Genomic DNA, 21,089 nt, shown 5'->3' with positions numbered 1-21,089 from the left:
CGGCACTCTCAGGGAGAAGTACATACAAGCATTACATTCCTCTTCCATGTCATCGCGGTCTCTCATGCTGTTGTGGGCTTTCGCCGTGTCATTGCTGCACAACATAATCGCCTCGTCACTCTGCGGCTCAGTCGCTCGAATGGTAGGCGTTCAGTAGAGGGATGATTTCCCATGCCGATGGAACAATTCAACTCTGTCACAAAAAAACTTAGTACGTATTGTGGCTTGCGAGGTTGCCAAGCATGGTGAGCGCGTGCCTCAAGTGTCCTCAATACTCTCAAGTGCGAAAGCAGTCATCTCGAGAGATCAATTCCATATGTCACACTCCAGCATTTGAATATCTTTTTGAAGATACGACATCCTTCCGTTGAGAAGACAACTCGACACGATCATAATCAGCGAACTACGAACCTCTCCTATTACTGGTACGCCAGCAAGGTAGAAAATACTTTCTTCACATCGCGTTAACACTCGATGCCGGGCAAAAAACCTGGGTTTTACTGTTGGTACACGATCATATAGGTACAGATTCCGGCTCGATCGCACTCCATACCAACTCTTCCCCTCTAGCCTCTACTCTGTATTGAACTTTCCGGTACGTCGGAGGCTCCCAAGGCAACTTGTCCCGTCTACGTTGAGCAACCTGAACCGAACCTGTCTTATGTATCCTGGTCTCAGGCAGTCATGGTTGAGCTCCCACTGAATACAGTGAAGAAGCAAGCGAGCCTACGCGTCGACGGCGAGTGTTTATGACTCTTGCTGGCACGAAATTGTCAGGGGTGGCCAGGGAACAAGCGAGCCCAGTTGGGCCCACATCATTGTGTATTTCGGTACACAACCGCCAGTGACGGAGGTTCATTTGATGATCATTCCCATCAAGGAGATCCACCAAACGACGCCAATACACGACTCGCGAAGGGAGACCCGAATCAGGGCAAACCGTCTTCATGTCAAATATCTGAGGAGCGATTTGGGTCGCAACAACTTCGTAGCAGGGGAAAAATAGATGAGAATCACACAAAAGGCTTCGATTACTATCCGTAGGCATCCCTACTCAGAATCCAATACTACATTATTCTCCTTGATAAGCTCAAACTTCTTCAAGCTTTCCCGGGGAAGCCGTCCTGACATGAACTCGGTGTAGATCTTCGCTTGTAGTTCCATCAGCGGGAATGGTATCTGGAAGCCATCAATCACTGTTCCATTCGATATCTGTACACACAATCCTAAATGAAGAATTTGGTCCAGAGGGACCCACAAGATAGACTCATCGCCAAGTATGAAATGTGTAATTCAGGAAAAAGATGGTTCTCAACTAGCACCAGTTGCAAGATTCATTCTCGCCGGTTTGGAAGTTCCATTATGAAACTGTGTTCAGCTGACTTAAGTCTTACTGTATGGCTCAGAGAATGGGTGAAAATAAACCTCTCTGCTGAACCTCAATATAAAAACTCCCGAGCACTACCGCTAAGCTATCATTACCACTCCCGAACACAGCCCGATGAAGGCTAGAGTTGGATCACTAGACCACATGATGAGCTCCAGCAAATCTTTAACCACATCGGTCCCGACACCCTCCAGAAAAGGGAAAGAGTACTCATAGCCCGTGCATAGGAGGACCGTATCGAAGCTCAACAGCTCGGTTCGGTCCAGTCGTTTCACCAACGTACCTATGAGCCAGCTCAGTGTACTGAGTCACTGGGATTTCACCGCGTGACTAATTGCCTCTGTCAAAAACAACATCTTCACCTTCGTGATGGCGATCCAGCACGGTGATTGACAGCGCAACCATACCTACTCTGAACAGTGCCTACCTCGAAGCTCAACAACATGAAGACTATAAGAGCGATACTATGGATGAATAGGTACCCACCTTACCAACTTCATAAGCAATATCAGCCGAACTAGGCCCAGTTCCTACTATACATACTCTGTGTCCTTTAAACGGCTCTGGCCCGTCATATGCCCTAGAATGAACCTACAAATGCGAACCTCAGGAGATAGAAGCCAAGTGAGATGGTACTACCACATTTGGGAGAGCGGTAAACTCCACCGGTATATGTGGGACATCGAAGTGACCATTGCATATGCAAACTCCAGAGAAGTCTTCCGAGACAAAGGAAGGAGCTCGGGCAGCATCTGGTCTCTGGCATTCATACTCTCTCCATGTGACTCGCCAATGGCCACGACCAGTCAATGCTGTCAGAGCAACAAGTTGAAGAGTTGTGAAAAGTCATCAATTGATTAAGCGGAACTCGCCTGATCTCTCAACACTGACGGCCTCAGCGTTAAACTTGATAAATCCTCTCAACCTATTGCTGTCCACGAAATCCTCGAGATACCTACATGAGTCCTATACAAAGACGCTCACGCCGCCTTGCTCGCTTACCGCTGCACCGCTGCTCTCGGTATGAACGATGGTAGGTCTGGTGAGAACGGGAAGTCTCGAAATTGCATAACCTCTTTGGGGAGATTAGTGTGCAACGAGTGATACATCGCACCTGGATCGGAAATTTCGGCCAGGGACGGAAGTCTACGACTGTTGAATGCACGAATGAGACAGAAGCATGTATAGGATTTCCTGACTTCAGCGCGACGCAATACATGAAGCTTCATTACGTTATCCGCGGGGTTTCCAATCAAGAAGTAGGGACCACCAGCGAGTTGCGTAATGAAGCACTGGTTCGCCATAGAAAACAACTCCCTCATGTCAGCAATCGCATGAGATCCTAAATGTCAGTTTCAGTGGATTTACTTTTTTTCACTCCGACAACTTGGCCATAATCCCAAACTCCACCAACATTAGACCGTCGTTCCAGCAGCACAACCCTCCTAAACACTGATCTAATGTGCGTCCGGGGTCAGCCAAGTGGTATTTACTCAGCCCAACCATCGTTGAGAATAGTTCGAGCCGTAGTTAACCCTCCAGCACCGGCACCGATGATACATACCGACCGAGAATTCGCCGGCATAGAGGACGGGGCGAGTGGTGAATAAAATGAGAGCGGATAAACAAGATGATCTACTGACAATCGTCTTGTGATCGCTCACTTACTTGAGAGCACTCTCTCTATCTCCACATAGATGCTAACCACACTCTATTTTAAACTAGTAGAGCCCGTCGTTTCGCACCGGGGTTCTCTATCTCGCTGACGCTCGGGGGTGTAAGTGCTATGTTAAGATACACCAGTTCAATTATGTCCTTGCAGCACTGAATCGACAACGTAGATCTATACGTCATTGGAAGTCTGAGGTTGAGATCAATCTTATACGGAGCGTGCCAGTTTCTCGAGGAAGTCACAAGATTTTCGATTTCTCTTCTAACAAGGACAGTTCCCTCTGAAAGACGAGCAATCGACACTCAATCTCAGCATCGTATATCTATCCTGACGCCTGCTCATGCTCGCCCAAAATTCCTTGGCCCCACGGTGGGTGCCAATTGAAGTAGAACACTTCGTGGAGATTACCTACTTATCATAACCAATGTCATCACCGAGGTCTTTGAGTTCTCCTGAGTCACTCCAGTCAGAGTATGAGCTAGAGGGAGGTACATTCCTCAACCCCCCTAAAGTACTCATGCTTGCCCCTAACCATTTTCTTCGGTGTACGACCATTATACGTGCTTTCTAGGACTATTGACCAGTGTCCACGTATAAGGTAGAGTCTACGTTGATTTTCTGTCATGCCAAGGGAGTTAATAGTGCCAAGTCGCTCTCTTTGGGGCACGTGAGCGGGCATGTAGGCAAACTGAATCGGCCTGCCTGCCGTACAACTGGGCAGTATAGACCCTATACTATACGGGTTTCGTAGCAGCACCATCTACTGGAAGCTAATATTTTTTAGAGCTAGTGGCGTAATTTAAGTATAAACTTCCTTCTCTCTCTACTAGCACGGACAATTTTATGCCAGTCATATACCGCCTAACGTGTTTCACGACTCGTCACTCTTCTGTCTTAGAGAGCTTCTTGGGCATTTCAGTCGGTGTAACCACTATCACCGTGGAATTTATGGCATATATCGTTTGGCTACCACCGAAGACGCTGACAACCTACCCGCGGCTGCCTTTAATCTCGCTCGCCCAAAAAATCGATCTGTCATGTAGCTCATCGCGTAGCACTTGAGAGGAAGTCTAGGCGACAGGTAGTATGGGTGCGGATGCTGACAACAATTAACCCATTGGTTCTTCGATTCATTTAGTTAGACTTGAATCTTGGGCGGTACCTTTATCGATTTTGGTGTATTCTTTCAGTAATAAAGCATGGCGGTCAAGCACAACAACGTTATCCCCAACATCCACTTCCGCAAGTATTGGCAGAAGCACATAAAGACCTGGTTCGACCAGCCTGCTCGGAAGCATCGCCGTCGTCTTACTCGCCAGTCTAAGGCAGCGGCTGCCTATCCGAGGCCTTCTGCTGGACTTTTGAGACCAGTTGTCCGTCCTCCTACTCAAAGATACAATTACAAGCTCCGTCTCGGTCGTGGCTTCACCGTGGAGGAGCTGGCCGCCGCTGGTATTTCTGTCAAGCTCGCACCCACTATTGGCATCAAGGTAATTAGGATCTCTGCTAAGTCAATATTGTCATCCCCGTATCAGGTCGACAAGCGTCGTCACAATAAGTCTAATGAGTCTCTTGCGTGCAATGTTGATCGCTTGAACCAGTACAAGGCTAGGCTTGCTGTCTTCCCTAGAGGCTCGAAGGTGAAGAAGGGTGATACTGCTCGTGCTGAGCTAGTTAATGGTACTCAAAACACCTGCAAGGTAATCAATCGATGTCGGACTATCTTGCATATGTCAGTTTTCCCCTCCTGTTAGACTATTATTCCCGTCCCTACCGCCCGTGTTGTGGAGCACGCCCGTGCGATCACTAAGGGAGAGCGCGAAACTTCCGCCTACACTACCTTGCGCCAGGCTCGCATCACGAAGAAGATGGTTCCCAAGCGTGCAAAGGCTGCTGAGGAGAAAGCAAATGCTGAGAAGTAGATTGTAACAGTCGGATGACAGTGCTCATAGGAGCTGTTATCACGGCGTGGACGTTGCTACAGGCTCGTTGTCGATCGTGCGCTTCTGGGTCCGCCATTGTGCCTTTGTCTGTTCGAGTTCATTAGTTCGTTCGCGATAAATTGGGATATCATTGGCTAGGGAAGTGTTATCTCTTCTCTCAAATGGAGTAAGACTCTCATGTCCTTGAACGATAGCCTCGACTCTGAATATTCTCTTTTTCTTTTCTGTCATAGTTCCCTGTCAGCTCATCTCCAAGTAACGTGAAAGCGTCTCTGGGAGATCCATATCTCTTTCAACGGGCCCTTGATAGGTAATAAGGTTAATAGAAGCCACTAGTCAGCCCTTAATAGGTTGACTACCACTATAGACCTCGAACTGACGGGTGAGATGGAGATAGGAACAGTATCACAGCTCAGTCGATCGATGGATCCACGAGTTGATCGCGATGTTAAGTGGTGAGGGTGGGCAACCCTTGTCCTTGAGATGAGGAACGGAGCGGGCGGATGGAGATGTGATTCGCGGCATATCCAAATTCATTTTGTAAGGCGTTCACCAGCGGATGTTAGATTGGAGTGTAATAATTCTTTGTCGTGAATGATGGGTCTGTTTTACTGCCGAGGGTTGATAACATGCGCCTTAATCCTTTAGCCACGATCCAACAGTGAATTTTAAGTCTTCAGCAGACTTCGGGCCCCGTTTTCTGGCAATCAGTAACGAGTTTTACATTGGCATAGATGGTAGATGTTTACGCCTTTGTCAGTCACAAATTCACCAAATTCAAGAACAAACTAACGTAGTGGAGCTTGTTTTTCACTGAATGAAGAATCGAACTCGAAGTGAAAACTCAATTCTCGCGCACAGTCGTAGATGAAAATTGCTAACTCGTAAATGAATGATATGTAATCGGAAAATGAGGTTCGAAAGCTCAGTTTCACTCGATAAACAGATGCGTTTCATCAACGTTGAGTAGCGCAAGGGCTACAAGTTGTAGCCTACAACACGCCGTTTTCTGAATAATATTCCACTATGGGGAGAACTGAGTGAGTGAAAATCTATTTGGCCCCGGAGGATCAGGAAAACATTGCCAAACTACATCAGTAATATCGGCTAAACGCGCTTTCATTATCCGGCTGTGAGATCTTAGATAACATCGCTTTGCTCCGGTTTGCACATAGCTGGAAGAATTACTGCGGTTTCATTTTGGTTTGTGTGATCGATCAATATGGCATGAGGAAGGGGGTGAGATTGTGAGAATCACACATGGTGAGCATTTATGTGCGTTTTGTGCTAGTAAGTGCAGAACCATTCCGATAGAACGTGGCGCGTGAAGTTTTATAAACTATCGCTCAACATGGTACAGTGCAAGTCATACGTAATAGGGCAGGTTGCTATGGAGGTGGGGGAGTGGTCTGACCTGGCGGTACTTACTATGATAATAGGTCAATCCAGCAGGTTTATGATGCCTTCATTTCTCCGAGAGCCTTCACTCTACTCTCAACTATCGCTAGTGCCTTGCTCAAGCGGTACTCTGCAGCCATTTAGCTGCATCGTGATAAGGAGGTCTCGTATACGATTGATACTGAATCAGTATTACTGATGAGTGATACGCTCAGATGTAGCATGTAACTAATTCACAGTTTGAATTTAATTACTGACTATGACGTTGTCGTTGGCCAAAAGGAGCGCTAGGAACTCAAAGTATGCAGCTTATGTCTTCGCGTAATAAGAGAGAATGTGCAACAGTCGAAACTTGGAAAGTGGGCGCACTGAGGATGATTAGACCTTCAATATTAGTAGCTTCTGTGGCAGCTTGAGTGGTAGATGGCTGATAGAGACTTTCAATAGTAAAGTCATTCATGAAGGTTTCCAGTGTTGAAGTTCTCAGTGATAGAGTCATTCATGGAGGTTCTCAATAGTACAGTCATTCATAAAGTCTTCTTTTGTTGATTCAATGCATGCTAAGAGACTGGTGCGCTGTTGATGCAGATGAAGGATAAATACATGTGCAATGCTTCTCGTTTTCCATGGCGAGAAGAGCATTTTTTGATAATTGACGACAATGGGAGTGAGTGACATGGGAAGGGCAGGAGTGAATAGATCTGTAAAGTAAAAACACTGCTAATCAGTCATCACTAATTTGGCAGCCGTCTCATTATCATTATGGGCGTGCGGTACGATAGATACTTGGGCGATCAGAGAACAGGATAAAAATTGCCATGAAGGTTATCAGGTTCAACTAACTGGGTGGATTATGAAAGGACCCCACTATAAAGCTCACTCCTCCTCCGGGATGTGTGCTTACTCCGGCAAATACATGCACGCGAATCCCACTTGCGTAAATACGAGAGTCACACGGTGTCACACGCTCAGAATGTGGTGTGACTCACACTACATTATGATCGCGACTTCACATCTTCACCATAGAGTTTGCTCTTCGTAAGTCACGAATCGTGATCTGCTCCATTTGACGAGAGGTGCTACTTGATATGATCGATAGAAAGCCCCCTGCATAGAAGTTTCGAACTTCGGCGGAGGGAGCCAAGAGCCTCATATCTTCTCGAGCCATACGCCGTGTATGATACACGCCCTTTGTGCTTATAGAGGCTTTATAAGCTGTATCAAGGCTTCGAAGTATCCTCTTTGCGGACCTTGTCTCCGAGACAAGTGAATATGAGACAGTGTCTCGTATCCAAATCGTCACAACGTCCTTTAACAGTCTGTTGGCTCGATGACAGAGTCTCATCAACAAAAATCGTTGAGTACGAGCCATCGATTGGTCGCGGCAATGCACGCTTCAAATAACTTTTCTCCCGGATTGGGAGCTCCAATTCGCACGGAACGGTTCATCCGTTGGGGGAGCTGATAATCATGAATATAGACAAATCATGAAAAAGCAGGAAGTGCATGCGATACCACCAACGAACTGATAGTGCTAATGCTCCTTGAGGATTTTCCGTAAACACTAACTCAGTTGTTGTCTCTTTGTTGGTGAATTGCATAATGCTCTGCATCGTCGTAATGTCGCGTCACCAACTCATCTCACGCTTCACACTTTGAGAATTGGATTTCACTCCGCCATGTCCTGCAACTCTCCTGTACATTTCTTGTAAATGACTACGGATTCGTCGCTCCCATGATGATGAAAATCTCATCCGCGAATTCTGAGAGACAGTCTTATCAGTGATAAATTATCATCATTGGACCTTCAACTTCGTACATTTCGGTACGTTAACCTAGCTGCGACGGCACACGTGAACAGTTTCCGTCACGTCACCTCTTCCTTCAGGAGTGACGTGACGCTGCTCATCGCGCAAAGCTACCCGACTTTGTTACTCGTTACTCCATGAGGGACGTTCGAGAGCTTCTCTTCAACCTTCCATTGGCTTGTCTTCGTCGAAGAGGTTCGTCGTCGTCTTGACTCAAGGCTCTTGAGGTCTTTAGTATACTCACCCCTATGGCTCGTCTGCTGAATATCTTCGCAACCATCGCCGGTGTCATGAGCATCCAGGCTGATCCTTTCGCTGATGATCTAGTTGCAAACTTCACGGCTCTCCTTGGTAATCCGGATGTCCACAAGTTCATAGACAAAGCTCTGATGGATGCTCCTGCACCGCCCAAACCCAATAGTCGCGAGCTGGAGGAGGTTCACGTAGACGGAGACCTTGCAGGTGGGAGGAGGCACTACCCGTTCTGTTCTAAATGCAAGACCATTCACAGTACGGCCATCAACGCGTACTTCATCCAGCAGATCACTGAGATTTGCCGGAGACCTGTACCTGGTTCCTTACTCATTGACGAGTTCTGTACTCACCTCAAGAAGAGAATCGCCTCGCTCGATCAGGTCTTGAACGGTTACATCTTCGTGCGCTCTCGTGCTCTTCAATTAGCGACCACTGCATGCATCGGCACTAATCAGTGTCCAACCCATGATGCCTACAACGCTTTCCTCAATCCTATCGTCCCCGGACGACTCGTTGACTTCACCAGATTCTACTACTACCCAAGTAGACCTTTTCGCAATGTTAGGACTTGTTTTGATGAGCTATTAAGGGAGATGCTAGACTTCGCCTACCACAGGGTGAAGCATGCATGTGAACGCTATGAAAATGAGGATCCAGAAGAGCTCTGCGGGTATGTTGCAGCTGATAGCCACTTCGGCCGAGGTCTGATCGTCGGGTCTGTGGGTATCGCCAAGCTGGCCACTGGTTATTGTGTTCGCGACCAATGCAGTGAGTTCCTATAATATACCATGGCTCTTCAATGGGGTTTCCGATATTTCTGCCTCTGATTGATGCTTAGATCGTGTTGGAGCGTAAACGCTCCGTAAACCATGGACTTTCCATTGAGCTGATTCGATAGGAAACACCTCTTCTTATTACATCCAATCCACTGAGACTCCGCCAGCGCCTGGTGGTCTTTCATCATATTCCGCGGCTGAGAACCTCTCAGACGTTTTTCACCTTTTTACTCGCTCCACAATTTTTCTCTTTCCGATACAATGGGATTGTGTTCAGCCCGTGGCTGAGTATATGGAGATGAAGCACTGGAACAGTCGTGGGACTGATGTCGTACGGTTCTCAATCTATCTCGGATTGGCGGGACCAACTTTCGTGACGAGCCAGATCTCCCCAGCGAGTCTATGATAGACTCGCCCGATAGACTGTCTATCGGACATAATATACATATACTCAGTGATACGCAATGAGTATACTATTTTGATACTCCATGCTCCTCCAGCTAGTCGGTTGGTATACGGAAGACTGTGTGGAGCATGCTTGGAGTAGGTACTCGCTCCTTCCCGTGGCATGGCTTGTGTCCGCATCTGTACAATGTCATTATAACAATGATACGCGTATCCACTCGGATTCAAAACCCGCCGCATATCAGCTAGTATGCCATTGGTATGCGAGTCAGTGCAGATTTTCGCTCCGATCGGCTTGGGAATAAGTTATGTGACAAGTGTGACAAGTCATTCTACATAGAGTTGCACTTTTCTCAGTGGTCTTCCTTCCTCTGATTCATTTGCACACGCGGGTTTTGGATCAAGTCCGTCACCATTCACTCTATTCCTATCGACGACCTTGCGTTTACCAGTGACTCGGAGCACGAGAACTACCGTTCAGCCAAAAAGATGTCTACAAAATGAGGGGGTGACCACATTAGTGGTTCAACGTTCTCCGGTGTGACCATCCGCTCATATAAAGAGCTATGGTGTGGCAGTGCTCCCAAAATGTCGGACAAGACTGGGGCTTCTGATGTGCTGGGAGTTGCTCTACGCGACTCTGGTATCCCCAAGTACCCAAATGTCACGTTCATTGTTTATCGCCAGGTGGCCTTGGGTGATGATGTCACTTAAACGACGCGCTGTAAGTTACAGCCTGTAACAACAGACCACAACTTTATGAGCACTAATCGTCGTACAGTGACTTGAACTACTCCAAGGCGGTGAGGGATTCGATGTACACATCAAAGTGTGGTTCAAGAACTCCAAGGTAAGCGCGCCTTGCCTACCCCTGTCATTGCCTGTCTTCTTCTCCATGAAGCATGTTGATGGGGACGCGGCTCTTTGACAGCGAACTGTCAGTTCGGAACTGAGGCTATAACGGTGCGAATTCTCCTGTCCAAGACCCATACTGACTATCACACTGTTCTTGCTGAGATGAGCGGACACAATGGCCCCGACGAGGTCATTGTGGTCCATTGGAGGAGATGATACGTCGTATCCAATGGACCTACCGGTGGTCACCTGCAATGTCCTAAAGCGGCTATCAACATTATCTGGTGATCACGCATGGATCGCCTTCTTGTACATCCGGTCTAAATCATGGTTCTCGTTGTCGACGACTTCTATAAGCCCTACCTCCGTGAGGGGATCCTGGTCATCGATATATCACAGGGACCTAGAATGGGTTGAGACCTTCCTAGCAAGGGAGTCTGATGTGTAGAATGAGATGGTCTCATATCACGAGTACAAGCGTATTCAACCGCCCTGCGAGTGTGATCGAGTCATCCACACGATACGCACGATACGGACATCACTAATAGTGATTCACTATCCGACGACCTGAGGAGGGATAGAATCCTCGTCGAAGACGTATCCTATTACAGGATACGTCTAGGGTACGTTTATTATAGGATTCCTGTACCGACATTATTGGAAGACTTCTAGACATAGAGGCTAGGAGCTCGACCTACTACCCATGGGAGAGTGTCAAGAAATCCGAGTCCATAGGATCTCGCCATAACCAGTCGAGCGCGGCCAAGGACTGTACCATCTTCCCTCCTGCGACCGCAACAAAGCCCTCTGAGAAGTCGTCAAACAAAGAAGGGTCCAAGAATGACCGGTGGTGCGATATCTGCTTGAAGTATGGTAAGCAGTGCTTACTAAGCACACTACCGAGCGCTGTTGGGACAATCCTAATACTACTGCCACCATACCCGATTGGTTTAAGAACAAGTCCTCCAACTTGGAGGTACAGCGTTCCACTCTTAGGAAGGTCTCTGTGCTGAGGCTGCTCTCGCGTGCGTGCGACTACTTAGGTCGTCGTCGCCCGAACACAATCGATCAGGCTACGTGTGTGCGTGCCCCATTGCTCATTGCTTGTGCTTTGGAAGCCTCACGGATTGCCAATTATTCTTTTCGGTCAAACTTATTGATTCATGTGACATCGGTATCAGATATTATCACCCTCATTTCCTAATGAATGACTCCGAACCCTCAAATGATCCTGAGTTGTCACTGGGAAGAACCATACTTGAGCCCCAAGACGCTACAGAGGCTCCAAGGCCTCTACCAAGGAGAAGTCCGAGAAGCGGCTACTCAGAAGCCTATTAAACCTGCAGCAGGTTACCTGCTGAAGGTAAAGGAAGAGGGGGGTAAGCCCAGCTCTGATGGTCCTGAAGAGTCGCAATCGCGATTCAACCTCAGAAAGACCGAGGGCCTCGGTCCGAGGCCAAAGACTATAAGCCGGTTTTTTGCACCAGCCGTTCATGTTTTTCCTCATCAGATGAGGCGTCTCGGATGAGGCTTTCCTGAGACGCGATTCAGAGCGCATCTGATTGACGAGAACTGCGGCTATAACGGCCACCTTTCTACTGTTGCAGCGACGGATTCTCTCTGCATATCCAAGCGTGTTGATAGCTCCCGGGTCGACAAGGGTTGGAGAACAGTCCGCTACGAATGAGTTAACCAAATATTCTCCTCTGGCCACTCTCTCGACATCAACGGGGGGGCGTTGTGGTACCGGTTACTGTCCGTCCGATCGATAATGAATCTGGATGTTAGATTGGTCCAAGAACCTTCACCGTACAGGCTATAGATGCTCGACCAGTCTGTGCGTCAGAGAGCGTCACCTTTTTGTACATGCGTACAGACTTTCTCCTTGTGCTTGCGTACAAGTGTGAGCATAGGATACATTCCGTACTATTGATCTTGAGCATTGAGCGTTACTAGCTCCTAAGTCCGTAGCCATCTTGGCTCAAGTCTCAGTGTACGCTTGGGTCGCATCTCTCCAGCTAATGTCGGGTCGTGTTGACACAAGGAAACGACAGGAGGCGCCGGACAATGTCCTCAAGATGAATGTCCTCGGATGATGTTGATGTCATCAACAAGGCCCTGGTCGTGGAAATAAGGTCTATGTTGCTCGACTGCGGTCTCATACTCGGCGCTTACTCCCTGGAGAAAATGGAGCCGATCTACGCTTCTCGAGTAAGACCCTTAGTACAGGATATTGGTATAATCAGGATAGCAGCTATCCGATAGCTCCCTTGTCCGCTGTTCCCCATCGGATGGGGAACAGCGCTATATTATGTCCGCTAAATTATGCTGACATGGGTTCTGTCGAGGAGAGATTCGAAAACTCTTCCCTGGATGAAGTCATCCAGTTTTGCAGGGACAAGCTAGGGGAGGCATCGCCTATGCGGCATAGGCTATGCCTGCTCTCGAGTTCGGGCTATGACACGGCACTACCCCTTGCCATTCCCCATCGAGTTGAAATGTACCGGCGCCGCCGGCCCGGTGCATCTCGTCGATGCCACACGTTGTACGATCAACCGGGGGATAGAGACTGGTAACTAGGTGGAGCTGGAGCCGACAAGTGACTTGTCGGGATAAGACCTAGTGACCAGTCAGACTGGTCCAGTCTTGTCACAAGTCTGGACTCCAGGCTCTGGAGACGGATGCTCGAGTCCCCAACGCTTTCGTGAAGCCTAAGGGTAGACTCGACAGTGACGGCTTCCAAGAGATCCGAGTTGCAACTTTGCTTCTGCAGATGAGGCACATACATAAATATATATCCCACCCAGCTGTCGAACACGACAGCACCCTCCCTTGGGCTATGAAACAGACCGTGATCTGCGAGAACGCATCAAACTGTGGGCAAAGCATGCCGCCTACACCGTCATGGCAGGTTTTCCACAGTTGAGCAGATCCGCAATTCTCCCAAACCAGATCACGGATAGAGAATAGCCCAGTGAGAGGATAGAGGATAGCCCAGTGAGAGGATAGAGGATAGCCCAGTGAGAGGAAAGGGAAAGTCCTATACTACGTCACCTCTCTGCTATATATCCACGTATATATATAGGCACCAACCCGAACCACCATGTATGAAAGCCCCCCAACTCAATTAGCAACCTCGTCTGATGTTGCTAATATGAGACTCTCTGATGCAAGTCGCATACTGGGGGTTCACAGGAGTTGACCATTGGTGCACACGCAAGTAGTTCTGCCGCTCGGTATGCCACGCCGGCAGATCCAAGATTATCATCGGCTCCACAGGAAGGCGCCTTTGATCTTGTAAAGGGCGTACAGAACCTGGCTCATCCCCCTGTGAATGGCGCTGTATTGTGGGAGCCGTGTTGTCACCCCGATGCCTAAGCTGAGCTTTTGCTCTCATCACCACTGCAGCGAATAGTTGGCTACTCGTCAAGAGAGCGTCTTCTATGTAGATGTCGACGCACTTGAAATCCTTGGACCATCTACCAAAGGCACGTATCTGGTTCCGTTCCAAGCCTGGCTGGTGTCAGTCTGACACTGTCAGATGTTAGCGCAGCCTGGCCCAGCCCGCGCTAACATCTGACACCCTCCTCGAAGCCAGCTATGGAGTGTATGTACATCTTTAGAGCCAGTACCCGACCTTATCGCATCGCGCTTGAGCCATGACCTCAGTGCCTCCTTTGACATACACTTCCCATCAGTATCGACTAGAAGTACATCGCCAGGGCCAGTCTCTTCCATTCTTCGCATATTCAGCAGACACTCGGCAGCGCGGACAGGGCACAGGTCTTTATCCAAGCCGTTACTGAAGGCCTCACACGAGCATCCGTGATCCCTCATAACGCCAATAGCCTGAGTGTCGGTTTTGCTGGCCGTCACCGTCAGCTCCACTTTACCAATTATAGGGTGGAGACGCACATCATCGACCTTCAGCTTGCATAACTCGTCGCCTCTCAGCAAGAACCAGGAGCCCAAGACATAGGCATTCGCTCGGCGAATTTCTTGAGGACCCCGCGCATTGCGGATCATCGCCTGCAGCTCGCATGGTGGATTGGTCTCGCATGCTTAGGGGGGCCGATACCTCGGGTCAGGGAACGCTTGACTCTCGATAGACATGCCTTCTCCACTGGTCCCAAGGAGTGCCCCAACACAGAATTGTGGGCACAAGCGGCTGCCAAGTAGTCGCCGCCGCTACGGTAATTGGCCGCTTTCAAGATGGACCCTACCAGCTCGATGTTGACACAGCACACCGAGAATGCAGCTACTCCTTGGGACTGACAGGTCTCCATCCACAGTTTTACACGAGAGCAGTTAGACCGTCGAGTGGAATCCGCGTACATACCACGTTCCAGCTCCTTCATAGCCTGATGTCTACCTTTTACATTATCTGGTTGAAGAAGCTTCCTAACCTCCTAGATACTCCCTCGATTAGGAGGTAGCCGACGGCGACACCCGGAAGATGAAGGTGAACTCATGGAGAGAACCAAAAGGACGATGAACCTACCTGACATTCTGAGAGAGGCATACATTATGAAAGTCAAACTCTCAGGGATAGCCAATGGAGCCAAAGTGAATCCAAAATCCCCCCAAACCCCGCAACTGTAACCACGAGGCGAGTAGCACGCGTGATATAGACGCAATCATGCAAACCCGAATCGAGGGTAAGGGTGTGAACCCGAGTGTTGTGATTTCTCTCTTGACTTAACAAAACCATACTTCAGCCAGTAACAGGGATATAGGAAGAGATACTGATCTGATGCTCAAATATGCACCACAATATCGTAATACGTTCAAAACATCATCTAGCGAGGAGAGACAAATGCACAGCTTAGCTCAGATAATTACACAATAATATCACAAATTACATACGGTATCCTTGTCGGAGTTCACTACATAACAGCCCCCTAAAATGAGATAGCAAGCATTTACATCCTCGCTGACTTCTTAGCTCGGTCAGCAGCCTCTGCAGTCCAACTCTCAGCTCGAGCACGCTTTGGAGCACGTATCTGGAGTTGCTGGTTGGTTGAGTCACTCGCACCCGATGACTGCGATTGTGCAAGATCAGCTGCTACATCTTCATCTGAACAATGACGCTTACAGTTACCAAGCCAATGAGTCTCGACACCATTTGAAGTAGTTATCATCACATGACGTCCTCTCGTAGCCAGCACTGGAAAAGGGCCTCGAAAGGTAGGAGATAATTTATGAGCTCTCTCTGTGAAAACATAAACCATTTCACCGGGCTTGAGGTTGCTCTCATACTTGATCACTGGCAAAGACCGTTCTCGCTGGAGAAGCCACTCCTTGACGAATACACCGAGGAGTTTTCGCCGATTCCCACCAACTGCATCAGCAACCTTCATTAAGTCAAATACGGAGTTCGGTCTTGATAATACCAATGAATCATCAGCACCCTTCATACAAGGAACTGGCAAGGTGCGACCATAAAATAGTAAGGCAGGACAAATGCGACTCTGACCGATTTCACCATGATTCACCAGCCACTTAACTTGCTCCAAAACCAACTCGTCATGCCAGTCTGAGCCACCATCACTAAGGACGAACTTCCTCAAAGCTTCCAATATTATCCTATGCCGTCGTTCATAATAACCTCCTGCTTCAGGATGATTACTGGGATGTATATTCCAAGATATGCCCACACTCAGAGTGTGGACAGACGACAGAGGTTCCCCATCTTCGGAAACCAACACCAGTCCGAGAGCAGCAACTTCAGCTGTCTCGAGTTAGCATGACAGTCTGCATGCGCGTGCATCACCAATTCCTTCCTGACGTCGACAGGCAGTACAAGTTGCTTAACAATACTACCCAAAGCATTGAACCTTTGGACCCGGAAAACAACTCCATCATCATCTTTGATGAAGCCGTTACCTTTAGCAAGAGCTTGAACCTCAGCACATGTCTGCAGGGCTTCCCTGACTGCATCTAGGTCACAGTAACGGGGACACTGAAATGGTTCAATTGCTATATCGTCATCATCATCATCATCATCATCACCAAGCACATCCAACGTCTCAGAATAAAACTCACCAATAGCGTCTTCTTGTAGAAGACTACTTGAGATATGCAGAGGATCAACCTCAGTGACAATGACACTTGACATCACCAGAGGCAAGATCCTGTGGTAGGACCCTTGCCATGGAATCCACAAGCTTAACCACTGAAAGACGAGGCACCCACAATGTAGCATCAACTGTCCGATGGTATTCAGTTACCATCCTAAGATCCAGCTCGGTAGCCGCATGATCAGCTTCAAGAGTATGCCAATACCGACCATCAACAGAGTTAGCATTATCACCAATCATCACCACAGGAGAGGTGCATAGAGGGAGGAACCTATGCAGAGCTAACAACTGTGCTTTACGTTCACGAAAAGTTGAAGAGCGAAGCATATCCTCGTCCGTCACTGAACCACCATCGAGAGAGAGCGGGAGCAGCATACATATCTCATCATCGGCCAGCTCTAAAGATATTTCAGAGCACATCTTGATGGCCAGCCCATCAAGGGCGAGATGCCAGCCTATAGCTCGGGGACCAATATCCGCAATCTCACTCTTCTTGATTATGATAAGTTGAAACATGATGGCAGCCCAAGCATCCTTATTACAATCAACCATTATGGCCGTGCCAGCCACTTGGCAGCCCTCTCCATTACCAAGAACGTAGAGGCAAACCAGCCCCGATAAATAGTAACGAGCAAGCTCCTTCACCAGGGATGTTGCCTTCGAGCTCCTAGGATCTAGTCGTTGAAGTCTACGAAGAATTACCTTGGCTTCTGGAGACAACCATTTACAAAGCCATTGGAACCTACCAGCCCAGCTGCGGATCCAACTCTTTCGCTGTTCCAGATCATGGAATCTCTCAAAGTCTGTACAACTCTCCTCAATCAAGGCGGTAGTCAATGCAGGTCTCTTCACATTAGGGAAGATCTCACTTCGATAGCAACGAACTCCACAGAAATCGACCATGTCGCCAGACTCACATTTATCAAGTGCCACCGTAAAACCATATCGGGTAAATAGGTCGATCAAAACTTTTTTTGCTTGGAGAACACTATCCCTATCTCCCCTCCTAATAGAATATCATCCTGAAAATGGATCAGTCTCACGGCTAGTCCCATTTTCTTACAGATGATACAGGCCTCTTCCAAAACCGACCCCACCACCCTTGAGAATAGGACCGCGCTGTATCGCCATCCTTGTGGTAATACAGTACACACCCATAGACACTCCACACCATTGGCATCAATAGTCCTACATGCAAAGAGAGGCCAAAGTTCATCATCCAGATGAACGGATGAGAAGCCATCACTTAGGTCAATCTTAACAAAGAACTTTCTCATCGATGGCGGCCACAATCGCAAAATGCTCAGAGCCCCATCCTGAGACTGAGTAACCTCACCACTCCTCCTAGGAATTGATGCGACATCAGATTTCATAACCCACACATAACCACCCGATTTATCAGGAGCCGTTTTCGGAACCAGTTGCATAGCATTAAGTCTTCTAAGATCCAAGGTCACTCTAAAACGGGCCTTAATCTGTTCATCACTCATCGAGCAGATATCGGACTGAGTCAGTGATGAGTCCTTAGAACCAGCTTTCTTATCAACCAAGACTACCTCGTTGATCACCATAGCCTCCTTGACAGTTGCCGCTCGAAATTTCTTCTCATTAGCTGCAATACAGAGTCTTCGGTGGATCGCTATCTCTCGAGTGCGATTGCGCTTCCGCCTGGGCTCAGTGAATGGCATCACCGAGATACCACTGAGGGCAGGACACGAGACAGTAAAGTTTACAGCACCAACAGCGATTCGCTGTTGGTGCTGTTTGATTTAAAAAGTCCAACTGTAAGCATAGCTATACAAGTACTTTCAATTAAGGCATGGAACCTTAACTCTGTATCTCCGACCACGAACCGCTGGGACTGTGCGTTTTCGGGCACTTACTACGGCAGGCTTCAATAGATTTCTCCTTCACCCGACGGGTGACACCCGTCGCCAGTGGTAGTGCTCGAATGCGTCCCTCACAGCTCGCTGATCCTTTCCCGGTGAACAGGGCACTGGGTCCACACCGCATTGTCCACCCGCATAATGTTCATAGCCGAATGCCAGAATGTTAGGGGAGATGGGACACTTGAAACCATCGCGGTTGAAGTAGAAGCTACCGATGGGCCGCGAGTTCAGCAAATGGCAACAGCGCAGCAACAACTCGTCGATCTCGTCGTCAAACTTCGAGGCGATGTTAACCACGCACTCTCTGTCAGAGAGACTCTGAGAAGAATCCTCAGCTTACGGGAGGCTAAGTCGTGCACCTTTTCATACTTCCCTCCTTCATGAGGGGCTCGAGCAATGCTCGATGAGCATTCAGAAGGAAAGTGATGGCTCCAAGCTCCTTCTGCATGGCCCGAGTGAAACCGCTGCATGTGGAATAGGACACCGTATCCGTATAAATTTCTCGCAGCCCATCTCTCAATAACTGGAGGCGCCGTAATGCCTTAAAGGCATTGCCTTTATACTGCTCTTGAAGTCATCATCGCTGCGGATCATTGTCATATGGGCACTCGTAAGGCACGTGCAAGTGTTGCTCATCCCCAACCTCATCCTCAGCACTAGGAAGAACACGAGCCGAGTGGGACATAATAGATGTATGGTTTCGAGCGAGGGAGAGCCCGAAAATGATAATGCCAAACGACTAGTTAGGGGGCTCAAACTGTGTACGCGTGCAAACAGTTTTGTAACTGTAACCGTTTCATCACAGTAAAGTAGCGCACGCCAGACTGTGCGCCGGGTGGCTTATGCACTGACATCGGAGCTACACAATGCACTACTCAGCATCAAAGTTAGGACCTTACACCGCATGCCCGGATAGAAGTAGTCGACCCCAACGCGCCAGTATGGTGGACAACGGAAAAGGTCTGCAGGCGTATTACCATCGCTCCTGCGGACACCCAGTGACATAGGATTAACTCACACGCGCTTTGCCCTAGATATCTGGCATATGATACACTGTTTGACAAAGCTTCTCGAAGAAGCTAGGCCAGCCGGTATTAGCGGCCCGGTAAGTGGAAGTCGCCGATCTGACCGCAGGTAGCATCACCACCTCCATGAACACAGTTCCTATGAGCCACTCTGATGATGAGCGACCGGAATCGGGAGCACAAAGAATTCCGTGGCAGAACAGGCCTCCAAACCACTTTTCCAGACGCTGTGCCAGACCGGTATATAATTGCCGTCAAACGGTCTTGTAGTCGTCTAACCTGTGGTGCTAACGACGCCAGTTCAGCTGACGATATAAATATCGGCCCACAAGGTCATCTTGTCAAGGTGCCAACTTCGTGATACCATCCAGGTATGAGCAATACTGAGAGTCTGATAATTGACAACTTCGGGCAGTCATATATCGTGCCGCTACTGGATCGAACGGCGATGTTCTAGGAAAGATCGAAAGCTCTAGGGCGTGCAGTGACTTGTTAGCATTCGCCCTGAGAATGTATATAATCGCCTTGGTGTACCATAAGTTATGGTCCATAACAGACGAACCAAGTCATCAACGTCGTAACAATGGCGACTAGCACAATCAGCGAGAGATTCACTGGAGCTGACGTGCTCGCGATATGATGTTGCTTCTTGGAGGCTCCAAGTTGGAGCAGGCCGAGAACGTCACTCATTGCCGCTCCATGGTAGATGGACAGAGCACTTAAATGGAGCGACTGTGAGTCTTGATGGCGCGAGACGCTGAGCCGTTCTGATACAAACTGATACTTGTCCTGTACTTCCTGCGCCTCAGAGTCTGAGGCTCAGGCTTCTCCAACGAGGACGGATCCCGGGCTAGCGGATCTTCGTCGGAATTGAGTCTGACGCCTAGCCAGATCCTTGACATAAAGGGTCACGAGCACTTTCCTCTGACTCCGCGGTGGCCTCTGATAGACATTCTGCAAGAGGCATACCGGCCCTTGCGGTACGATGCGTCGTCGGTAATGTAAAAAGTCGCATAGGTTGAACCTATTAGGTTCTGTAACAGTCTCAGTAAGACGACTAACCCACGCCTATTCGAATGCCAACGGCTCTCTGCTCTCCGCCATAGTAAGTCCTCGGAGAAAAGCTTGATGTCGTTAACATATTAGGAATTCTCTACCATAGTGTACTTCAACTCCCAGGATGCTGCCCTCCTTCGCGACTGGTAGATCTATGCCGCACTGCTACAGGGCTGATTTAAGCTCATCCTCACAGCTTTTGACTGCAAAAGCATGCACATTCCGCAGCTTGGCGTCGGAGCCAACTCGCCGAGTTGAACTCGGGGTAACCATACGAGTAATACTTTGAACTCCATCACGGTCGGTAGTGTGGGATCAGACAGCGCCAGGTCATCATTGATGACTCATCAACAAAAAGAAATATCAGGACCAGCACCATATATAAGAGAATCTCTATAAGAGGATCTGATCCAAACCACCGAAATATGTCGACCGAGCCTCACCGATGAGTTGACTCAAGCCGCCGTTCAGCCCACAAGGGCCGGAAACTACTCCGAACCCCATCCTGCTACTGACATACCGCCCCAGAGCGCTCTCGAG

The 21,089-nt window shown here is 48.6% G+C and overlaps 5 protein-coding genes across 5 annotated transcripts; 2 read left to right on the top strand and 3 right to left on the bottom strand.

Moving 5' to 3' along the window:
* Positions 1-427: 427 nt before the first annotated feature.
* On the bottom strand, positions 428-2,995 carry Pmar_PMAR027642 (dimethylaniline monooxygenase, putative). The gene is made up of 11 exons (XM_002786084.1): positions 2,881-2,995; positions 2,756-2,832; positions 2,390-2,501; positions 2,260-2,342; positions 2,027-2,199; positions 1,879-1,978; positions 1,726-1,794; positions 1,483-1,670; positions 1,072-1,179; positions 815-958; positions 428-643 (listed from the first exon to the last, which is right to left on the bottom strand). Exons 1-11 carry the CDS (start codon positions 2,970-2,972, stop codon positions 515-517), a joined length of 1,275 nt encoding a protein of 424 aa, XP_002786130.1. The 5' UTR covers positions 2,973-2,995; the 3' UTR covers positions 428-514.
* Positions 2,996-4,104: 1,109 nt separating this feature from the next.
* Positions 4,105-5,081, top strand: Pmar_PMAR027641 (60S ribosomal protein L13, putative). Its single transcript, XM_002786083.1, has 4 exons — positions 4,105-4,140; positions 4,250-4,549; positions 4,595-4,759; positions 4,814-5,081. Exons 2-4 carry the CDS (start codon positions 4,259-4,261, stop codon positions 4,979-4,981), a joined length of 624 nt encoding a protein of 207 aa, XP_002786129.1. The 5' UTR covers positions 4,105-4,140; positions 4,250-4,258; the 3' UTR covers positions 4,982-5,081.
* A 3,375-nt stretch (positions 5,082-8,456) lies between these two features.
* Pmar_PMAR027640 (hypothetical protein) lies at positions 8,457-9,245 on the top strand (the record flags this gene model as incomplete). The annotated part of the gene is made up of 1 exon (XM_002786082.1): positions 8,457-9,245. One exon carries the CDS (start codon positions 8,457-8,459, stop codon positions 9,243-9,245), a length of 789 nt encoding a protein of 262 aa, XP_002786128.1.
* Positions 9,246-15,421: 6,176 nt separating this feature from the next.
* Positions 15,422-15,859, bottom strand: Pmar_PMAR027639 (hypothetical protein; the record flags this gene model as incomplete). Its single annotated transcript, XM_002786081.1, has 2 exons — positions 15,422-15,576; positions 15,736-15,859. The coding sequence occupies 2 exons, from the start codon at positions 15,857-15,859 to the stop codon at positions 15,422-15,424; spliced, it is 279 nt and encodes a 92-aa protein (XP_002786127.1).
* Positions 15,860-16,594: 735 nt separating this feature from the next.
* Positions 16,595-18,267, bottom strand: Pmar_PMAR027638 (hypothetical protein; the record flags this gene model as incomplete). Its single annotated transcript, XM_002786080.1, has 4 exons — positions 16,595-17,289; positions 17,326-17,491; positions 17,623-17,767; positions 17,960-18,267. The coding sequence occupies 4 exons, from the start codon at positions 18,265-18,267 to the stop codon at positions 16,595-16,597; spliced, it is 1,314 nt and encodes a 437-aa protein (XP_002786126.1).
* Between the last annotated feature and the right edge of the window lie 2,822 nt (positions 18,268-21,089).

This window comes from Perkinsus marinus, assembly GCF_000006405.1.
Source record: "Perkinsus marinus ATCC 50983 genomic scaffold scf_1104296931912, whole genome shotgun sequence".
NCBI classification, from domain to species: domain Eukaryota; phylum Perkinsozoa; order Perkinsida; family Perkinsidae; genus Perkinsus; species Perkinsus marinus.
Note: the sequence above shows the minus strand (reverse complement) of the source record. Positions and strands in the feature narration are given on the sequence as shown.

Excerpts from the sequence above, each read along its gene's own strand:
- Pmar_PMAR027642 (XM_002786084.1), bottom strand. The coding sequence starts at position 2,972 with ATGCCGGCGAATTCTCGGTCGGTATGTATCATCGGTGCCGGTGCTGGA. Across the intron at positions 1,979-2,026 it reads TTACCGCTCTCCCAAATGTG|GTTCATTCTAGGGCATATGA; the intron begins GTAGTACCATCT and ends TCGCATTTGTAG. Across the intron at positions 959-1,071 it reads AGCTTATCAAGGAGAATAAT|ATATTTGACATGAAGACGGT; the intron begins GTAGTATTGGAT and ends ATCGCTCCTCAG.
- Pmar_PMAR027641 (XM_002786083.1), top strand. The coding sequence starts at position 4,259 with ATGGCGGTCAAGCACAACAACGTTATCCCCAACATCCACTTCCGCAAG. Across the intron at positions 4,550-4,594 it reads CACCCACTATTGGCATCAAG|GTCGACAAGCGTCGTCACAA; the intron begins GTAATTAGGATC and ends TCCCCGTATCAG. Across the intron at positions 4,760-4,813 it reads GTACTCAAAACACCTGCAAG|ACTATTATTCCCGTCCCTAC; the intron begins GTAATCAATCGA and ends CCCTCCTGTTAG.